Source organism: Diceros bicornis, chromosome 31, assembly GCF_020826845.1.
Source record: "Diceros bicornis minor isolate mBicDic1 chromosome 31, mDicBic1.mat.cur, whole genome shotgun sequence".
NCBI classification, from domain to species: domain Eukaryota; kingdom Metazoa; phylum Chordata; class Mammalia; order Perissodactyla; family Rhinocerotidae; genus Diceros; species Diceros bicornis.
Genome location: NC_080770.1, coordinates 15,930,681 through 15,950,564, shown reverse-complemented (window position 1 = coordinate 15,950,564; position 19,884 = coordinate 15,930,681). Strand labels below are relative to the sequence as shown.

General features: G+C 39.9%; 1 protein-coding gene across 1 annotated transcript; it reads left to right on the top strand.

Annotated features, from left to right (window-relative positions):
* Positions 1-2,535: 2,535 nt before the first annotated feature.
* Positions 2,536-3,477, top strand: LOC131395594 (olfactory receptor 9I1-like). The gene has a single exon (XM_058527453.1). The coding sequence runs from the start codon at positions 2,536-2,538 to the stop codon at positions 3,475-3,477; it is 942 nt and encodes a 313-aa protein (XP_058383436.1).
* The last annotated feature ends 16,407 nt before the right edge of the window (positions 3,478-19,884 follow it).

The following is a 19,884-nucleotide window of genomic DNA, read 5'->3' as shown; positions in this document are numbered from 1 at the left end:
AGTGTGTGTGTGTTTCTGTGAATTATCTCTTTACCTCTCTCAACAGGGCAGAGCTGTTATTGTTATTGCAGAGATGTCGAGACCGAGATGTTAGAGATCAAGGAACTTGCCCAAGGTCACACAAATAGAAATGACTGAGTCCAAGTTTGGAACAAGCACTGTCTGCCTTCAGGGCCCAATTTTTTAGCCACTATTCTATATTGTTGGGGTTCCAGACTTACGTTTCCACCGAGTGATTGCAGGCTGATCATTGAGCCTCTAATCCCTCGTGGGCTTCTCTCTGTATTAGGTTGACACTTCTGAACAAAGCTGCCTTGGAAGTGTCTCACGAGGACTTGAAGAACTCTGTATATTTCGTAAGGGGAGTGGAGTGGCCCATTGGTGGTGGTTTGTGCCTTCATTTTCTATTGTTTGTGGATAAGTGATGTGTGCAAATAATCCTGAATAGTCACCTGATCCCCAGCATTTCTGCTAAAATGTCACCTTTTCAACGGACCTTCCCTGACAGTCCTTGTTAATATCCTACTCCTTACTTTGTCTCTCCCAATTCCTCACACCCTGCTGTGATTTTTTGTTTTTAATTTTTTTAGAGCACTTACCGTTTTCTATCATGGTAGAAAATAAACGTTTTTTTTTAAAAAAACATATATTGAATATATCTGGCTCTTCTGCTAGAATGACTGCTCCACAAGGGCAGAGATCTTTGTCTTCTTTGTTCTGAGCAGCAGGAAGAGTGCCTGGCACATTGTAAATTCTCAGTAGATTCTTATAGAATAAGTAAACGAATATACTCTCTCTCTTTTTTTCCTCTTTGGCCAGGATGATTTGTGTCAATTCCTTTTAGAACACAGCAAGTCATTATTTTGGTCAAAGGCCAGTATTAGATTCGGCCCTAAGGGAAGGAAAAAAAAACCTCCTGAATATTTATATTATCAGGAATTCAGTGGGGGGAGCACACCAGATGCTAACCTTTATTTCATCAGTAGATCAGCTTTTGCCAAACATTGATCAAAGTTTCATTTTCTCATTTATCTGAAGTCCTATGAGATCTTTCTCAAATTCAGATTTTGTTTCAAAGATGGAAGGAGGACAAGAAGAATCACCTTTGAAGTGCACATTCAGTGTTTCCATTGCCCCAAATTATCAGCATCCAAAGGAGAGACAGGATGGTCCAAATACCTGGCAAGAACTCCTTCTGTATTAGAATTCTAAACTCAGTGTGACAGCTTTGTCCCTTAATGAGCTTTGCAGGCTAATTCTGGAAAGGCTTGATTCATGTACCTCACTGATTGATAATGATCCGGCATTTAAAAAAATGGGACAAGTCCTTTGGAATAAGAGGAGAACTTGAAAACCAGGCCATGCTGCTTGGCAGAAACAGAGGTGAAGAAGCGGCTTGGCAGGCAACAGGTTGTAGAGATTCTAACATGCTCGCTCTTCACAGCTTACTGTCTTGCATCCAACTCCATTGTGTTCATATGCACATCAAAAACAACCACAAAGAAAGATAGAGTTGATATTAGGACTCCAGGGGGCTGTGGACTTGGAGATAAGAAGATTCCAGAATGTACATGAACTTAAGAGCATGTTACTCATATTATTGCAGAATTTAGAAAGAATAATTCCAAGTGTGTGAGTCAGACAATGTGCCAGGCACAGTCTGTAAGTTATGTCCTTCACAATAGTATTGTGACTTTCGTATTGAAATTCTCATTAAACCAACAAGGAGACCGATGTTCAGAAAGAGGAATTAACTTGCCTAAGGTCTCAAGGGATTTGAACCTAGGTCTGATTTCAAAGCCAATGTCCTTAATATTATACTACTAGGATTTCTCTAAACAAAGTGGTATTTTCTGGCTCTGCAGTGAAGCTGAGGAAAGTTTCCAATTTGGGACCTGCAGAAGTTTGGAAATGCCTAAGGAACTGAATTCTAGCTCTGGCTTTGCCTTTTTACTAACTATGAAATCTTTTTTTGCCCCAGTTTTATTGAGATATAATTACATACAGCACTGTATAAGTTTAAGGTGTACAGCATAATGACTTGACTTAGATATATTACAAAATGATTAACACAATAAGTTTAGTTACCATCCGTCATCTCATATAGATACAAAAAAAAAAAAAAAGAAAAAAACTATTTTTTTCTTGTGATGAGAACTCTTGGGATCTATTCTCCTAACAACTTTCATGTATACCATACAGCAGTGTTAACTATAGTCATCGTGTTGTACATTACATCCCTAGTACTTATTTATCTTATAACTAGAAGTTTGTACCTTTTGATCACCTTATGAGATCTTGAGCTAGTCACTTCACTTCTTTGACCCTCATATTCTTCTCTCAAAAATGAGATTAATACTATGCCCTTCCTAAGATTTCTGAAAGATCAAATGAAATAAAGTTTTTAAAAAATGCGAAGTGCTTTACAAATTGAAAATATTATTATCGTTACTGAAAAATGATCAAATCAAGCCATGCTCACCTTAATTCATCTTCAGTGAGACTTTATTTTTTTATTTCATGAACCTAGGAGTCATGGCAGAGAATGGCACTGTGGTGACAGATTTCATTCTAATAGGGTTCCAGTTGCAGGCAGAGCTGCAGATGGATCTCTTCTTTGTGTTTCTGGTCCTTTATCTCATCACCATGGTGGGCAACCTGGGCATGATAGTGCTGATTCAGAGTGACCTTCGCCTCCAGACTCCCATGTACTTCTTCCTCAGCCACCTTTCCCTCCTGGACATTTGTTACTCATCTGTTATTGTCCCTCAGTTGCTTGAGACTTTGGGTACTGATAAGATGGTCATCACCTATGAGCACTGTGCCACCCAGTTCTTCTTTTTCACACTCTGTGCTAGTACTGAATGTTTCCTTTTGGCCGTGATGGCCTATGATCGCTATGTGGCCGTGTGTAACCCTCTCCTCTATGCCACTGCCATGACACCACAGACCCGTCTGGGCCTAGTGGCTGGGGCATATGCTGGTGCCATGGTCAATTCTGTGATCCGCACTGGGTGTACCTTCTCAATCTCCTTCTGTAAGTCCAACCACGTGGACTTCTTCTTTTGTGACCTCCCACCCCTGCTGAAGCTTGCCTGTAGTGAGACTAGGCCACGAGAACGAGTGATCTACTTCTTGGCTTTCTTGGTCATTACAACCAGCATTTCAGTGATTCTTATATCCTACCTATTCATCATCCGGGCCATTCTGAGGATTCGTACGGCAGGTGGCAAAGCCAAGACTTTCTCCACTTGTGCTTCTCACATGACTGCAGTGGCTCTTTTCTTTGGGACGCTCATATTCACATACTTGAAAGGTACTATGGGCAAATCCCTTGTGGAGGACAAGACTGTGTCAGTATTTTACACGGTAGTGATCCCTATGATGAATCCAATGATTTACAGCCTGAGAAACAAGGAAGTGAAGGAGGCTCTGAAGAAAGCTCTCAACAGGATGAGGGTTTGCCAAGTAGAGTAAAACTTGAGCCCCATCTATTTTGAAGTTCCTGCAAATCCTCCTTTGAGATTTTGGCTTGTTCCCTTAGCTCATGAACTAGATCTCATAATTACAAAGACATATTGAAGCAAAAAGATGAAGATTGGGGTTCCAGCAATTTCTCTATCAACCCTGTCACCTTGAGCCAGAAGTTCTCTGCCTCAGTTTTCACATTAGTAAAAATTTCTGTCATGCTATGATTAAGAGAGATGGAATGCCAAAGGGTTTTATAAATGATAACATGCTACAAGATGCAAATTTATTTTTCTTACCTGTCTTGAGTATTGTTGAGTGTTTTCTCAGTTATTTGAATTTTTTTTCTACTAAGCTAATTTTTGCACCTTGAATAGTTACAAAACAATAGCTCATTATTCACATAGTAAGGGCAGTCACATTCTTAGGTTGTGGCTAGTGGGGTGGAAATCAGCCTTTACCAAAGAGAACTTTTTTCAACATTCAATCATATACAATTTAGGCATCTGTCATGGAAAATGCAAGTAAACTAAACAGAGGAAGAAAAAATAGAGGGGAAAGGAGATGTGAATTGGGAAGTATTCACCTAGAATATGTTAGCCTACTTTGCAAGGTAGCGTAGAGACCCAAGACACTGTAGAATGAAAGAGGTAATGATTTGCATTAATTATTGGAAACAATTTGATATTGACGTAGAGCTGAACTGTGTCCCATATGTAACTTTTGAAATATTTCTTGATCGCCAAAGGTCAGAAGCTCTATTTTATTTCTGAAGCATTGTTCATGGACCATCTGCCTCAATTAACTCAAGTTATTTTCTATTCTCCAGTAATGAAAACCCCTATCTATTCCATCTCCTGTAGGACATTTACTTTATTGTCAGAAGGCAGATAACTACGAATCTGACTGCTACCTTTTAATGACCTCCACATCTGCTAGAAATATTACTTAGGAACCATCTCCATGGAGATTCCACAATCTTATTCATCAATTCAGCAAATATTGACTATCAACTATGTACTGTTTATAACACCATGTTCCGGAATATAGTAATAAATAAGATAGACACGATTTCCCCTTCATGGAGGTTAGAATCTGGGGCATAGACAGATATTAAACCATTACACAGTTAATTGATTTTTTTATACCATTTTGGAAAGTGGAACAGAAGAAGCACAGGATATTGTTACACTGAATAGTAGGGTTCTGACCTGGTTTGGTGTGGTTCCCTGAGGAACTAACATTTAAGCTTAGGCTTAAAGGATAAGCACGTCATCGTCACCTCACGGGTTGGGGAGACTATTCCAGGTTGAAAGAGTTGCAAATGCATGGGCTTGTGAAACAGGATGCCCTGAGGAGCTGCGAGAAGCCAGAGTGGCTGTAGCACAACAAATGAGGGGGCTTAGTGTAAGATGCAGCTGGTGAATTCAAAATAAACTAGATCATAGAGAGCCTTGCAGGCTCACTTAGGGATGCGTGGACTTTATTCCAAGAACAAGGCATGAAATGAGCCTATCTGAATTCTAAAAAGATCCCTGTGGCTGCAGAATGATGAGTGGAAGACAGGGGCCTATGGTGGTGGGAAACACACCCATTTCATCTAAGAAACAACAAATGGTGTATTTCAGGGCATGGTGTTTGATTTCCACACAATACTGTGTGTTTCATTCTAGAATACATGTTAGGTCAGAGAAAGCTAGCAGGTGCATGACCATGATATTGGTCTAGGACTGATTCTTGGAAAGATGGTGAAACTTGGGAAATATTCTTTTGGAAGCATCCGCTTGTTCATTGGTACACACTTCCTTCCCTGAAATGCAACCTTCCTCATGTATACACCATGTGTCCTTCATCAAAATAGTCATCAACTACTCCGTCTCAAGAGGCCAACACATTTTCATTAACTTCTACTATATGCCTGGCTTTGTTAACGGGCTGAAGAAATCACCCCTTGCAGGGCTGCTTGTGTACTTAAAGGCAGAAAAAACACTTCAACTTAAAAAACAAATAGATGGGCAAAATGCTAGACAGTGAACATGCTATTTTGATAGTGGTGGGAGCTGCCTCACACTCCTCTCACCTTTTCTCTGGTAAGTGGCAACCAACTCTGCCTATACATGAATGACCTTTGATACATATACAGTATTTGAGGTATACACAATTGATTCAGGGATGCACAAAGTGGATAAAAATGAAGTATGTGTATGTTTTAGGGGACTACCTTCTGATTAACATGAGAAGGTACTGAAAGAAATGGCATTTATGTTGAATTTCCAATTACATACATTAATAAATGAATGAAAACATTCATAAATTACCTACTGTGTCAGGCTCTGTGCCAAAAGTTTTTACTTATCTCATTGACACATCTCGTTCTTAAAATAGACTCTATACGTAATCTTTTAGAAAATAGATCCTGTCTTGGTTGATTTTATGTGTCAATTTGACTGAGTTACAAAGTGCCCAGATATTCCGCTAAACATTATTTCTGAGTGTGCCTATGAGGACGTTTCCAGATGAGATTAGCATTTGAATTGGTGGACGCAGTAAAGCAGGTTGCCTTCCTCAATGTGGGTGGACATCATCCAATCCCTGAAGGTCTTGAATAGAACAAAAGGCAGCGGAAGGGAGAATTTGTTCCTTTTTCTCTGCCTGACTGAATGAGCTGGGACATCTGTCTTCCTTTGCACTTGGACTGGGATTTACACCATCAGCTTCCCTCATTCTCGAGCCTTCAGATTGAACTACTGTCTTCCCAGGTCTCCCAGATTGTGCTTCTCAGCCTCCATCTCAGGAATTGCGTGAGCCAATTCCTTATAATAAATCTCCTATGCCATAAACAGATCCATCACCTCCAAATTTTCCTACCATCCTCTTTATTTATTACTATTATTTTGTGAATAAGCGCACCACATAAGATCTACCCTCTTAGCAAATTTTTAAGTATACAATATAGATTGTGGTGAGGGTCTCACAGATCTATACTTATCTCTAAACTTAGCAAATTGTATACATTAAATATGTACAATTTTTATATGTCAATACCCCAATAAAGTGGTTTAAGAAAAATCTCTCTCTATATATCTTATTGGTCCTGTATCTCTCGAGAACCCTGAGTAACAAAATCCAGTCAGTAATATTGGAGTCTTTTTCTTTTTATCCCCTTCAACTTCTAAGTGCATATTTTTTTAAGAACTGGGTTTTGCAATTATAAGTTTTCAGCTGTAATACTTTGGCCTCAATCTACCAAAAATGATATAGGAAATCTACCAAAAATGATATAGGAAAGATGAAGAGAGCAGACCTTTAGACTTTGAGCTGACCCACTTAACACATCCAGAGGCCAAAGCACTATGTTCTTCTCATCATTTAGAACCACACCAAAAAGTGACATCATCAAGATGATGGTGTAGGAAACCCCAGCATCTGTCCCCAAACAAAGATCAACAATTAGACAGCTATCCACGGACAAAAACAGCTCTGAGATAGCTCAGGAGTCCATTAAGAAACTTTGGCAACACAGTGGAACAATAAACCTGAGAATAACCACACAAAAAAGGAAGGAAGAACAGCTTCATTGCCTCCACCATCCCACCGCCCAGGCAGGCACTGCTCAGCACCAAGAGGGAAAGCCCCAGCTAGAAAGAGTTCTCCTCACCAAGAAAGGGAGAGCGGGGTGAATGACCAGTGTCCCCAGTATTTCAGGGCACTGCACAAAGGACCCACTTTTGTTTTAGCCCATAGAGAGATTGGCAAACCTGAGATGTATAGGGATGGCTAGGAAAAAGAAAGAAGGGAAGGGGCTACCAGTGTCAGCCAAACAGTGGGAGTGACCATGGTTCCCAGTGACCTCTTCTGCAGAAGACCCTGGCAGCTTTCGCCACTGAAGAAACCAAAGGGCAGCACAGCTGCTGTGGACCCCGTGCAAATTTCACTGTTTTTCACCCCACATGTTTTTGTGTTTGCAGAGGCCAGCCACCTAAGTCCCTCCACCTCTTTACCCCACTCCTCACCCCCGGTCAGAGCCCGGGGTCTGCACAGCAGCCCGCCCAGGCCTCTGCAGCTGTGTCAGTGCAAAATTCCAGCTTAGACCCCTGCAGCTGACCCGTGTGCACTCAAGGGTAGCCCCTCCAGCTGTACATTTGCACGCTTCCAGCCTGACTCCTGTACTCCCCTGCTGTATGTGTGCCTGTGGTGAGACCCTTCAGCCACATGAGTATCCGACAGCTAGGGGCCCCGTAGCTGCTTAAGGGCTGGGACTCCTGACTCCTGTCACTGGCCTGCACCACTGGGCTCACCTATAGCTAGCCCCTCCAGCTGAGCACATGTATGCCTCCAGCCTGACTCCTATCACTGGCTTCCATTGCTGTGCACACGCCCGTGGTGAGACCTTGCAGCTACAAGAGTGCATGCTGACAGCTGGGGCCTTTTGACATGAAAAGCAAAGGCAAGAAAAGCAAAAATCAGCATGTGGGCCTATGTTAAGCTAAAAAGCTTCTGCTCTGTAAAAGAAATAATCAACAAAATGAAAAGGCAACCTACAGAATAGGAGAAAATATTTGCAAACCATATATCTGATAAGGGGTTAATATTCAAAATATATAAGGAACTCATATAACTTAATAGCAACAAAACAAACAATCCAATTAAAAATGGGCAGAAGATCTGAATAGACATTTTCACAAAGAAAACGTACAATGAACAACAGGTACATTAAAAGATGCTCAACATCACTGACCATAAGGGAAATGTAAATCAAAGCCGCAATGAGATATCATCTCACACCTGATAGAATGGCTACTATCAAAAACACAAGATATCAATGCTGGCAAGGAATCGGAGAAAAGGGAGTCCTTGTGTGTCGCTGGTAGGAATGTAAATTGGTAAAGCCACAGTGGAAAACAGTACTGAGGTTGCTCAAAAAATTAAAAAAGCACTACCGTATAACCCACAAGTCCCATTTCTGGGTATAAATTCAAAGGAAATGAAATCAGTATCTCAGAGATATCTGCACTCCCATGTTCATCATTCACAATATCATTAGTCACAATAGCCAAGACATGGAAACAACCTAAGTTTCCATCAACAGATGAACGGATGAAGAAAATGTGATACACACACACACACAAAGAATATTATTCGGCTGAAAAAAGAAGGAAATTCTGCCTTTTGCAATAATATAGACGAACTTTGACAGCATTATGCTAAGTGAAATGTCAGACAGGGAAAGACAAATACCGTATGATCTCACTTTTATGTGGAATTTAAAAAGCCAATCTCATAGAAACAGAGCAGACTGATGGTTACCAGGGGCTGGAGGTTGGGGAAATGGGGAGATGTTGGTCAAAGGGTACAAACTTTTCATTATAAGATGAATAAGTCTTGTATCTAATGTACAGCATGGTGACTATAGTTAACAATACTGTGTTGTATACTTGAAAGTTGCTATGAGAGTAAATCTTAAATGTTCTCACCATAGCAACAACAACAAAATGGTAATTATGTGAGGTGAAGGATGTATTTGCTAAACTCTTTGTGGTAAACGTTTCTCAATACATACACGTATCAAACCATCACATCGTACACCTTAAACTCATACAATGTTACATGTCAATTATATCTCAATAAAGCTGGGGAATAAAAGAACAACGCCAATACTTTAATTGTGATTTCCATTTTTCACATATAGTAATTTGAATGAATGAATGTAGGCGTAAAGCCAAATTAACTAGATTATCACAAAAGGGCATGGGTACAGGGAAGAATGATGGAGTATAACCCACACAACACATAATCTTGGGCTTTTGCTTTGAGTGTATATTTATATATTTACTTTTGTGTATGGGCACGAATATCATCAGGGAGAGTCGTAACACTTCAGATAAGATTAAGAACAACCACAAAATTTGCTTTTTTGTCATGAAGGTCAATACAGGACAGATAGAAATACTTCTCAGATTTCTTTTTCTGCTCCCTTGCACACATCCTACTTATCTAACCTACAGGGAAGGGAAAAGGCTATCATAGCCACATGCAAATGACCACAAGAACAGGGCTGCTTAAGCCCCAACATCACCACCCCCCATCAATCTCCCATATCTTTTGGCAGCAACAGAAGTAGAGGGCAAAGAAAGAATGAAGCATTTTGGTTAAAATGTTTTTATTGGTGACGGAGTTCAAAGAAGGTAAGATAGCTCTAGGTTCTGAATCTCATTTTGCCTGATGCTGAATTCAAACCTCAAACAATATTTTCTCCTGAATCTTACTTAGATATAGCATGTAGAGAGGATAAATCACCCGAGAAATTGGGGAAAGCTGACAGAAGTTGAAAGGAAAGTAGGTTGCTTGCTTCCCTGTGGTGCATCTGCCAGGTTGTTTGTGGACCAAGATGCTTCACGGACATTGTACAATTCATCCTTTTAATCCTATTGGGAAAGAAGGTCTCAGCTGTTCCCACTTATCTCTTCTTTAAAAACCATGAACTGTTCTGAAAATTGTTGAAAAGAACATTGTGTCATTTTCTTTTTCTTGACACATCTTAATCCTTATTTAAAGCATAATAGTGACAACACAAAAATAAAAACAATAATGACAGCAACAGCAATAGCAAAAGTGCTTTTTTCTTGTAATGGAATGAATATCTGAACTCTTTCTTATTCTACCCTTAGTAAATTTGCTTCTTTGGGTTTTGAAAACCCCAAAAAGAGTATTGTAAAAATAGCCTGTCTACACTTATTGCTTTATATTTTCACTCTAGACATAGACTAAAATATTTTATTCATTAATTCAATAAATTAACTATTTATTGAGGGGCTACTATATGCTGGGCACTGTTCTAGCAGTTTGGGAGCTCTATCAATGAAGAAAATAGGCAAAAAATTTCCCCTTGTGGAGTTTATATCCTAGTGGAGGAGATAGACAATAGACATTGAATATAATAAATAAGTAAATAATATAGTACATAAATAATACAGTATGTTAAAATGCGTTCAGTGCTATGGAAAAAAACTGGAGACATGAATTTTGTAACATAAGTAATTTCCTATTTCAGACATACTGAATGAATAGCTGGGAGGTAATTATTTCCTTTCCAGTGTGAATATAATCTCAAATATACCCACTGACTAACAACTCCCCATTTCCCCTACCCCCCAGCACTTGGAAACCACTATTATATTCTCTGCTGCCATGAGTTTGACTATTTTAGATACCTCATGTAAGTGGAATCATGCAGAATTTGCCCTTCAATGACTGGCTTATATCACTTAGCATAATGTCCTCCAGGTTTGTCCATGTTGTCGCAAATGGCAGGATTTCCTTCTGTTTTTTTAAGGCTGAATAGTATTCTTTTGTATGAATATACCACATTTTCTTTATCCATTCATTTGTTGATGGACATTTAGGTTTTTCCATATCTTGGCTATTGTGAATAATGCTGTTATGAATATTGGTATACAAACATCGGTTCCAGTCTCTGTTTTCAATTCTTTCTGGGTATATACCTAGAAGTGGAATTGCTGGATCATACGGTAAATCTGTGTTTAACTTTCTGAGGAACCACTTACTGTTTTGTGTAGTGGCTGCACCATCTTACATCCTACCAGCGATGCACAAGGATTCTAATTTTTCCACATCCTCACCACTGTTTGTTATTTTCTGTTTTTTTTTTTTGATAGCCATCCTAATGGATGTGAAGTGGTATCTCATGTGGTTTTGATTTTTATTACTCCAATAATTAGTGATGGACATTGAACATCTTTTCATGTGCTTATTGGCCATTTGTATATCTTCTTTGGAGAAATGCCTGCTCAAGTCCTTTGCTCATTTTAAAATATGTTGTTGCTGTTGTTGAGTTGTAAAAGTTCTTTATAAATTCTAGATACTAATCCCTTACCAGATATGTGATTTGCAAATATTTTTGTCTGTTCTGTGGGTTGCCTTTTCACTCTGTTGATGGCGTTCTTTGATGCACAAAAGTTTTTAATTTTGATGAAGTCCAATTTATCCATTTTTTTCTTTTGTTGCTTGTGCTCTTGGTCTCATATCCAAGAAATCTTTGCTGAATACAATGTCGTAAAGCTTTCCCCCTAAGTTTTCTTCTAAGAGTTTTGTAATTTTAGCTCTTATATTTAGGTTTTTGATCCATCTTTAGTTAATTTTTGTATATGGTGTAAGGTAAGGGTCTAATATCATTCTTTTAAATGTGGCTATCCAGTTTTCCCAGCACCATTTATTGAAAAGAGGCACTCAACTAACATTTGCTGAAATCCTTAATACAATGAGGAAGATATAATGTAAAAAGTCATAGGATTGACAGGAAAAGACTCTCAACTCATCTTTAGGCCCGCTCTCCTTCCTTCTCGTACATTGTTGGCTCCTTTTTATCAATGGGGCAAATTAATCCTGGGGTAGTTGAACGATCCAAAGTACTGCAGCTAAATAGCAACTGTGTTTTAAACCTGTTATTGAGAAGGTGGTGCCGCGTTATTCACTTTCATAGTTTACCTGGGGATGGGGACACTCTTCAAGGAGGGCAAATCCCAACCTGCAGGAGAGTGAAAGACAATTGGAAAAATTGTCTTCAGTATGAATATTGTTTTCATAAAGTAAATAAAATAAAATCCTTCCATTTATGGCTTATGGGGCTGCATAGGCATTGGAGAGCAAGCATTGGAAAAGGGGTGTGAGGCAAATATGCTGAGGGAACATAGATCTAGTGGATATTATCTGGTCGTAACCGTGTGGACATAACCAGTCTTTATTGAGAAAAGATACTGCTAGATGACATGGTCAGTGAATTAACATCTAGTTTCTATTTCTTTACGTTGCACTGAACTACTGCAGGCATCAACACAACTGTCTTGGTTCTGATGTTTCTTAGTTTCACCAGGAGCTCCAAGTGTTTACATTTCTTTTCCAGTTAGAATCATCATCTACCGTAAGAATTGGGGTAGAAAGACACTCCCGGACAGTTCAGATTTCACTTTTATCAGGGACCTGGGCAGGAACACTATGGAGTTAACCAGACCATTGTTGCATTTCCCTGGAGATCTAAGAAGACTGAGACAAGTTGTGTGGAAATCCTCTAGGCCAGGAGAACAGTGGTCTTGAGCTCCAGAAATTGTAAATTGAGTAGAATCAAGAGGGTTGGTATGAGGATCCAGGAAGGTGCAGGTGAGAGCTAGTTCTGGAAGCCATGATGTGATGGCGGATATGTTGGATGAAAGAATAAAAGGCTAGGAACAATTCGAATTGCAGATTCAGAACATTTAAAATGAGCTAATTGCTGAATTCCCTGCAGAAGGGCAGTTTTAATGTGCAGTGAAGGAGAACGCCAGCTTCCCCACACGTTGACAGCAACAGGGAGTATCAATTTTAAAATATCACGGCCAATATTTACTTGGAAAATATCTCATTATTTTAATTTGTATTTCTTTCATTATTAATGAGGTTCAGAATAGTCTCATTTGTTTGCATCATTTATATTTCTTTTGTAAATTTTTTATGTACTTTGTCGATTGATTTGTAAGAGTAATTTGTATATTGGGAAAATCAGTCCTTTGCCTCTCATTTGTGTTGCAAATATTTTTCCAAGTTTGTCTTTTGGGTTTGTTTATGGTGCTTTTAGGCTCCAAAAATGTTAAAATTTGATGTAGTTAGATTTATCCATTTTTTTCCTTTGTAGCTTTGAGGTTTCCTGTTGTGATTAGAAAGGCCTGTCTAAGATAATCAAGTTATTCACCCATGTTTTCCTTTAGATTTGTTAAAATTTCATTTTCTTTTCATGTCTAAATTCTTAGATTCACCTGGAATTCATTTTGCATACATCACAGAGCAAGTTTGTGTTTCTCTGGGAGATAGCTGAGTAACACTGCCTCCCCACTGGACGGGGAGCTTCAGGAAGGCAGGCAGTGAGCTTCTGCTGCTTCTCAAGGTGATGCCAGGGCCTGGCACTGTGCCTGGCAACTGTATTTAGTAAACACTGCTTTAATTAGTACGTGAGTGAAATTCTAAAAAGTAAAGGGGTGAGTTGAATCTATCAGTTCTGGATTTTATACTTTCAAAGGAATAAAAACAAAGTGGACCATGTCCAGAAAATAAAAACCAAGATGGTGGAGGAACTAGAAACCAAGTTAGACAAGGAACTGGGAATGCTTACTTTGGAGAAAACTCAGTGGGGAATCTCTTCATTGGTCTAGTGTTAAGGAGATGGGCTAGGCCAGTGGTGGATGCTTTGACTTTCAGAGTTTCAGGAAGAGCTCTGGAATAAACTGTTCAAAGAGGGGATGGGTTTTGTTGGAGAGGGAGAGCTCCTTTTCCCCTAGGGTGCTCAAGCATATACTTATGGGATTCTTGGGGATTGTTGCAGAAGATTCAAACATCAAGGGCCAAGCAACTGAGTGATATGGGCTGAAGATAATTCGATAGGAAGTGGTGGGGAATCCTGAATGGGAGAGGCTCTGATCTGTCTAAAGGAGCAACTGCCTCTCAGCTCTAACCAAGTGTTACCATGTGTTGCAGTAAGATTGTTGTTTTTTTTCCAAGAAGTTTGAAATTGAATTTTTTAGATGAGAAGTTTCTTGATTTTTATAATCCTGCATGTGCCAAACAAAACATATCTGCTGGCTGGATTTCTCTTGTGGTTTATCAGTGTGCAACCTCGGTCTCAGATAAAAGACATCTAGCACAGTTTCTGGACTAGATGATCTTTCCAAACTTTTCTAACCTTAGATCTCTGATTTCCTGAGCTATAAAAATGTGAAGGATTATTAATAGTGTCACTATATCACTAGAATGTGACTCAGCATATGAGAAGAGTGGATAGGAGGGAGGAAGAATTAGGATTTGATGGAAGGAAGAGGGTCACTGGAATTAGTCTGCTATGTACAACCTATCACCATTTTATGGCAATAAATATTAATTGCTGGTAATAATAGAGTGTGAGGAAGTTACATAAGCAAGCCTTAAGAGTACAGAAAGAGCCAGGAAATCTTTGAGGTGGCAATGAAGAGAGAGAGAGAGAGAATGGAGGATGGAAAGTAGTGTTGGACTGAAACTTTTGTTTCAAAAAGGAAAATTAAGAGTTTGAAGTCTCTACACTTAGCCCAGTGGCCTGGAGACACAGGGTCTTCTGTAGGCTGCGTCATTCACTAATAAGGTAGAGTGTTTGGGGTTAGCAATAAAAATCAATGCTCTGGATTTTTGTTCTGTGACAAAGCTGAGAGAGTCTAAAAGGAATGGGAATTGTTACTGCTTCCCAATCAAACATGATTTCATTGCATCTTTTTATCCATTATTGGGGTATTGGCTGAATGCACAGCCAAGGAGAGATGGCACCTGTGGCCCAAAAGAGGATTTCCTCACTGGAGCTCCTGACCATCCTTTCTGGAGAACATTAAGAGGGAATTCTTGCAGAGAAGTCAGACCATCCACCTAGCCTCCATCTAGTGTGAGGTCTTGCCGCCATCTTGGTGTGACCCACAGCTGTGTATAGCAACATGGTAGAAGCTGTCAGAGCCTTTCTCATAGTCCCTCAGCTCTCACAGCTTGAGCACATAACACATGAGATTCCTACTGTAAATACTGGCCACTCTTTTTCTGAGGACTTGCCCTCTAGCTTGGCAGGCCAGGGGAGTTAAGGCCCTAGGAGCAGTCCTCCATCAGAGTGACAGCATTACTGGTGAGTAAATTCCAAGACTCCTTCCTGAGATGGGCCAACTCTGAGGTGTGCTCCAAGCTGGCTCCAAGAGGTCCCAGTGGGTCATAGCCTCAGTTAACAATATCAGGAAGCTGCTTATTAACATGGCCTGTTCTGGCTTCCTTCCCTTCTCTATTTCACTTCCCCCTTTCCCTACCTGCACTTCCTGAAATCACCTCCCAAGTAAACCACTTACTCTCAAACCCCTGCCTCAGGGTCTGATTCGGGGGAAACCCAATCTACAGCAGGCAACAAAGAATTTATTGTGTAGGTAAATCCAAGGACATTATAATTCCTGCATTACTGGTTGAATTGTTACTGGTTGAATCCTCTGCCAAACTCATATTCTGAAGTCCAAACCCCCAGTACCTTAGAATGTGACTTTATTTGAAGACAGGGCTTTACAGAGGAAATCAAGTTACAGTGAGGTCCTTAGAGGGGGCCCTAAACCAATATGACTGCTGTCCTTATAATAAGGAGAAATTTGGACACAGAGGAAGACACACATAGAGGAAATGTGATGAGAAGAGACATAGGGAGAAGATGGCCATCCACAAACCAAGGAGAGAGGCCTGGAAAAGATTCTTCCCTCATAATCCTTGGAGAACCAACCTAGCTGATAACCTTGATTTTGGACTTCTAGCCTCCAAAACTACGAAAAAATAAACTTCTGCTGTTTAAGCCACTCAGTTTGTGGTACTCTGTTATGGCAGCCCTAACAAACTGCTACATACTGGCATCTTTTGAGACTTACTATTGGCCCAGGTATTATTCTGAGCATTCTACATGCATCATCCCATGTAATCCTCACAGTAAGCCTTTGAGGTAAATACTGGTATTATCTCCCATTTACAGATGAGGAGTTTGAGGCACACGGAGATTAAGAAAGTTGCTCCAAAATCAGACATTTGTCAGTAGCAAAACTAGCATTGAGCATTAGCAATCTGTCTTTAGAGCCACACTTTTATCCATTATGAGGTTCACGTCCCACTGGACTGGGCTCTTCTATCAAGTGAGCTTTTAGATGCCTGTTCTTAATTGCTTAGATGACGTTGATTTTAAGGTCCTGTATTAGTCAGGGTTCTCCAAAGACACAAAACCAATAGGATCTCTTTGTCTCTGTCTTTCTCTATCTCTCTCTGTCTCTATCTCTATCTCTATCTCTGTCTCTGTCTCTGTATCTATCTCTATCTCTATCTCTATCTCTATCTCTATCTCTGTCTCTGTCTCTATCTCTATCTCTGTCTCTGTCTCTGTCTCTGTCTATCTCTATCTCTATCTCTATCTCTGTCTCTGTCTCTATCTCTATCTCTGTCTCTGTCTCTATCTCTATCTCTAATCTCTATCTGTATCATCTCTATCTCTATTTTTATCTATCTATCTATCTATCTATCTATCTATCTATCTATCTATCTATCTATATCTATCAGATTTGTTTTTAAGGAATCGACTCACATGATTTTAGGGGCTGGTAGTCTGAAATCTGCAAAGCAGGCCAGCAGGCTGGAGACCAGGGAAGAACTGATGTTGTCGTTTTCAGTCCAAAGGCAACATGGAGGCAGAATTCCTTCTCTTTTGGGAAACCTGTTTTTGCTCTTGAGGCCTTCAACTGATTGGATGAGGCCCTCCCACATCATGGAGGGTAATCTGCTTTATTCGAAGCCAACTGTTTTAAATGTTAATCACATCTAAAAAACACCTTCACAGCAATATTTAGACTGGTGTTTGACTAAACAACTGGGCACCATAGCCTAGCCAGTTGACACTTGAAATTGATCACTACAAGTCACTTGAAGATCATGTGGCATAAGCCATGACTCCTAAGGAGGCACTCACTCTCAGGGTGGTGCAAGTGCAGAGTCAGCACGTGAGAGTGAGCACCTCCTTAAATTTTGTGCCCTAGGCACCTCATTTGCCTCACCCTGGTCCTGGCCTTGCTGTCCACGAAAGAGCTAAGATTGTGTCTTTAACCTGGGCTTTCTTACAATAGTATGGTCTGGGAGGCAGACAGACTATGGTTTGATTCTTGCCTCCATCATTTCCGTGAGATCTTGGACAAGTGGCACAATCATTCTGAGCCTCAGTTTCCTCAACTGTGGAATGGGGATAATAACATCATTTGCTTTCCAGGGACGTAGTGAGGTGACAGAACATCAACTCAGACACAAGGAGGGTGAAGAGTATAATTCATTATGGCAAATTCTTTTTTTCTTACAACAGAGGAATTATTTTTTTTCGCATTTGTTGTAATTTTAGGATACGAAATGGCCAAATTTTACCTTTTTTTTTTTTTTGCATCTCTTAATGCCTAGTCTTGATTTTTAAAAGCCCAGAAAGTCTCCTCTATGTGGCCTTTCACCTTTTCTCCATCTGTCAGCCTCTGTCTGATGTCACCCTTAGTTGCAGGACCAACTTTAGTTCCAGTACAGACTCCTTGGTCTCTCTTTTCTCTTCTCAGAGTTTAGGAACTATTTTGCTTATAGCCCTCCAACTGTACCGATCATAAAAATAGTTTCTCAAGGTGCTCATAATTATTTTAAATTTCTCAGCTATTTATGTGCAATTAAGAGACCCAGAATGTTTTCTTTTCTCTTTGCCTTATGTAAAACCCAAATAGGTGTTGGAGTGCTGTGGTCTGTGAGACAACAGGACAGTTGTACTATCTCCAAATATTCATCCCATTTTCTATGTCATGGTGCCTGAAATTCTCACAGAACTACTTAGTCCTTTGAGTAATGCCACAAGGACTTTGGCCAACGTTCACTTATTTTCAAGAGAGAATAAAACTCTTAGCCAATGATATTTCTACATGCAGGAATAAAACTTTTCACTATTGATATCTTTACATGGTCCCTAAGGAGAACAGAAAGCCTTTAGAAAATGGAGCAGAGGACAGGAAGGTTTTGATGAAGGAGGTGGTGGCAGCTGAGGGAACATCAGGACTAACATGGATCTCAAGATGCTTCTGGAAGGGAAAGACTAATGATTGTTGAGTAGGGAGGAGCAGGGCAGCTGCCAATTGCTGGACATTTTGGGGGACTCACATAGGGTCTTCAGGCTTGGGAAGTGGGGAGACAGCAAAAAGGACACCAAAGTCTGTCTGATGTCTCCAAAAGCATCCCACACTTTTATACTCTCTAGGATCTTGCTCAAGCTGGTCCCAGTTTTGGAATATCACTACTTTGACTTTTCTGTTTGGTGAACTTCCCCTTATCAATCAATGTCTAGCTCAACTGTCACTTGCCCTAGGAAACTTTTTCTGCCACTTTCTCTCCCAGCCCAATATCCACCTCTGTGCCACTCCCATTCCTCCCACTCAAGAAATTCCATTCAATCTGCCCAGTCTATGGGTTCCCTGCTGTTCTTTCCCAGGCCCTCCCATTTCCACTCTATTCCATACTAGAGCCTCCCAGTTACTCAGCAGGACTATTTACTTCCTTCTTTCCCTGTGTCTCCATAGATCTCCATTCATTCCACCATCTTGGCCCATATCATATTATATTGTATTTTTAAGAATGTGGTTGTCTCTTTGGCTGGACTGATTTTCACCTCTTAACCCAATCTTTGCATGTAGTAAGTACTCTACTAACACAGTCATTAATTGAATGAAGTCAACTTTGCTTTTTTCACACTCCTATAGGAACTTCCACGAGCCTCTGTGCCCCTGTGACATCTTGGCCAGTAGTTCAGGACTCTAGTAAATCAATTGAATAAGCACTTATTGAGGTCCTACTGAGTACCAGATATTGTGGTTGGTTAGAAATGAAGGGAAGATTGTGTCTTTAGACACTTACTGATGGTTTCTTGAGGGAGAGCTTTTTATTCTCAACATACATTATTAGGTTATAACTGCCAATGTTTCTTAATTTCAGGGGGGTTTCTTGTACCAAGACTTTCATAACTTGATGATAGCTTTCATCTCAGGAAAACAAACACATGCTTAAACAGTCAAAATTTTGTAATCAAGAACGTAAATGAAGGTGGGGCTGATGTTATTCAGCGAGAAAAAAAAGAAAAGTTCTCCATAATTAGAGTTTACTTTATTTGAACTTCTTAATTTCAGACCTAGCTAAGAGTGAGTCTCTCTTAATCCTCTGGACAATTCAAATTTTTATCATACCACTATTTCAGTGTTTCCAGATAGATAAGGTCTGACTATGGGTGTTGTATGCTGCTATGAACTGGATATTATCCTCCCTAAATTCATATGTTGAAGCTCTAAACCTCAATGTGATTGTATTTGGAGGGAGGATATAATTAAGGTTAAATGAGGCTGTGAGAATGGAGTCCTCATCTGGTACAATCAATGTTGTTATAAGAAAAGACACTAGAGAGCTCTCTTTCCCTCCACCATGTGAGGACACAGCAAGAAGGTAGCCATCTACAAGACAGGACGAGAGCTCTCACCAGAATGTAACCATGTTCACACTCTGATATTGGGCTTTCAGCCTCCAGAACTGTAAGAAAATAAATTTCTGTTGTTTAAGTCACCCAGTCTATGCTATTTTGTTACGGCAGACCTAGCAGACTAATCTAGGTACAGAGCCTGAGGCAAAGACTTTCAAGTATTAACAAGAATGGTGAAAACTTGGCTTGTGTAAATAGAACCTGAATTCTTTTCTGGAAAAACAGAATGAATGATCTTAAAGTTAAATTTCATTTTGATGCCAGTGACACTGCTGCATAAAGTGGAATTCCCATGAAGGCAGCTCAGCTTT

Excerpts from the sequence above, each read along its gene's own strand:
- LOC131395594 (XM_058527453.1), top strand. The coding sequence starts at position 2,536 with ATGGCAGAGAATGGCACTGTGGTGACAGATTTCATTCTAATAGGGTTC.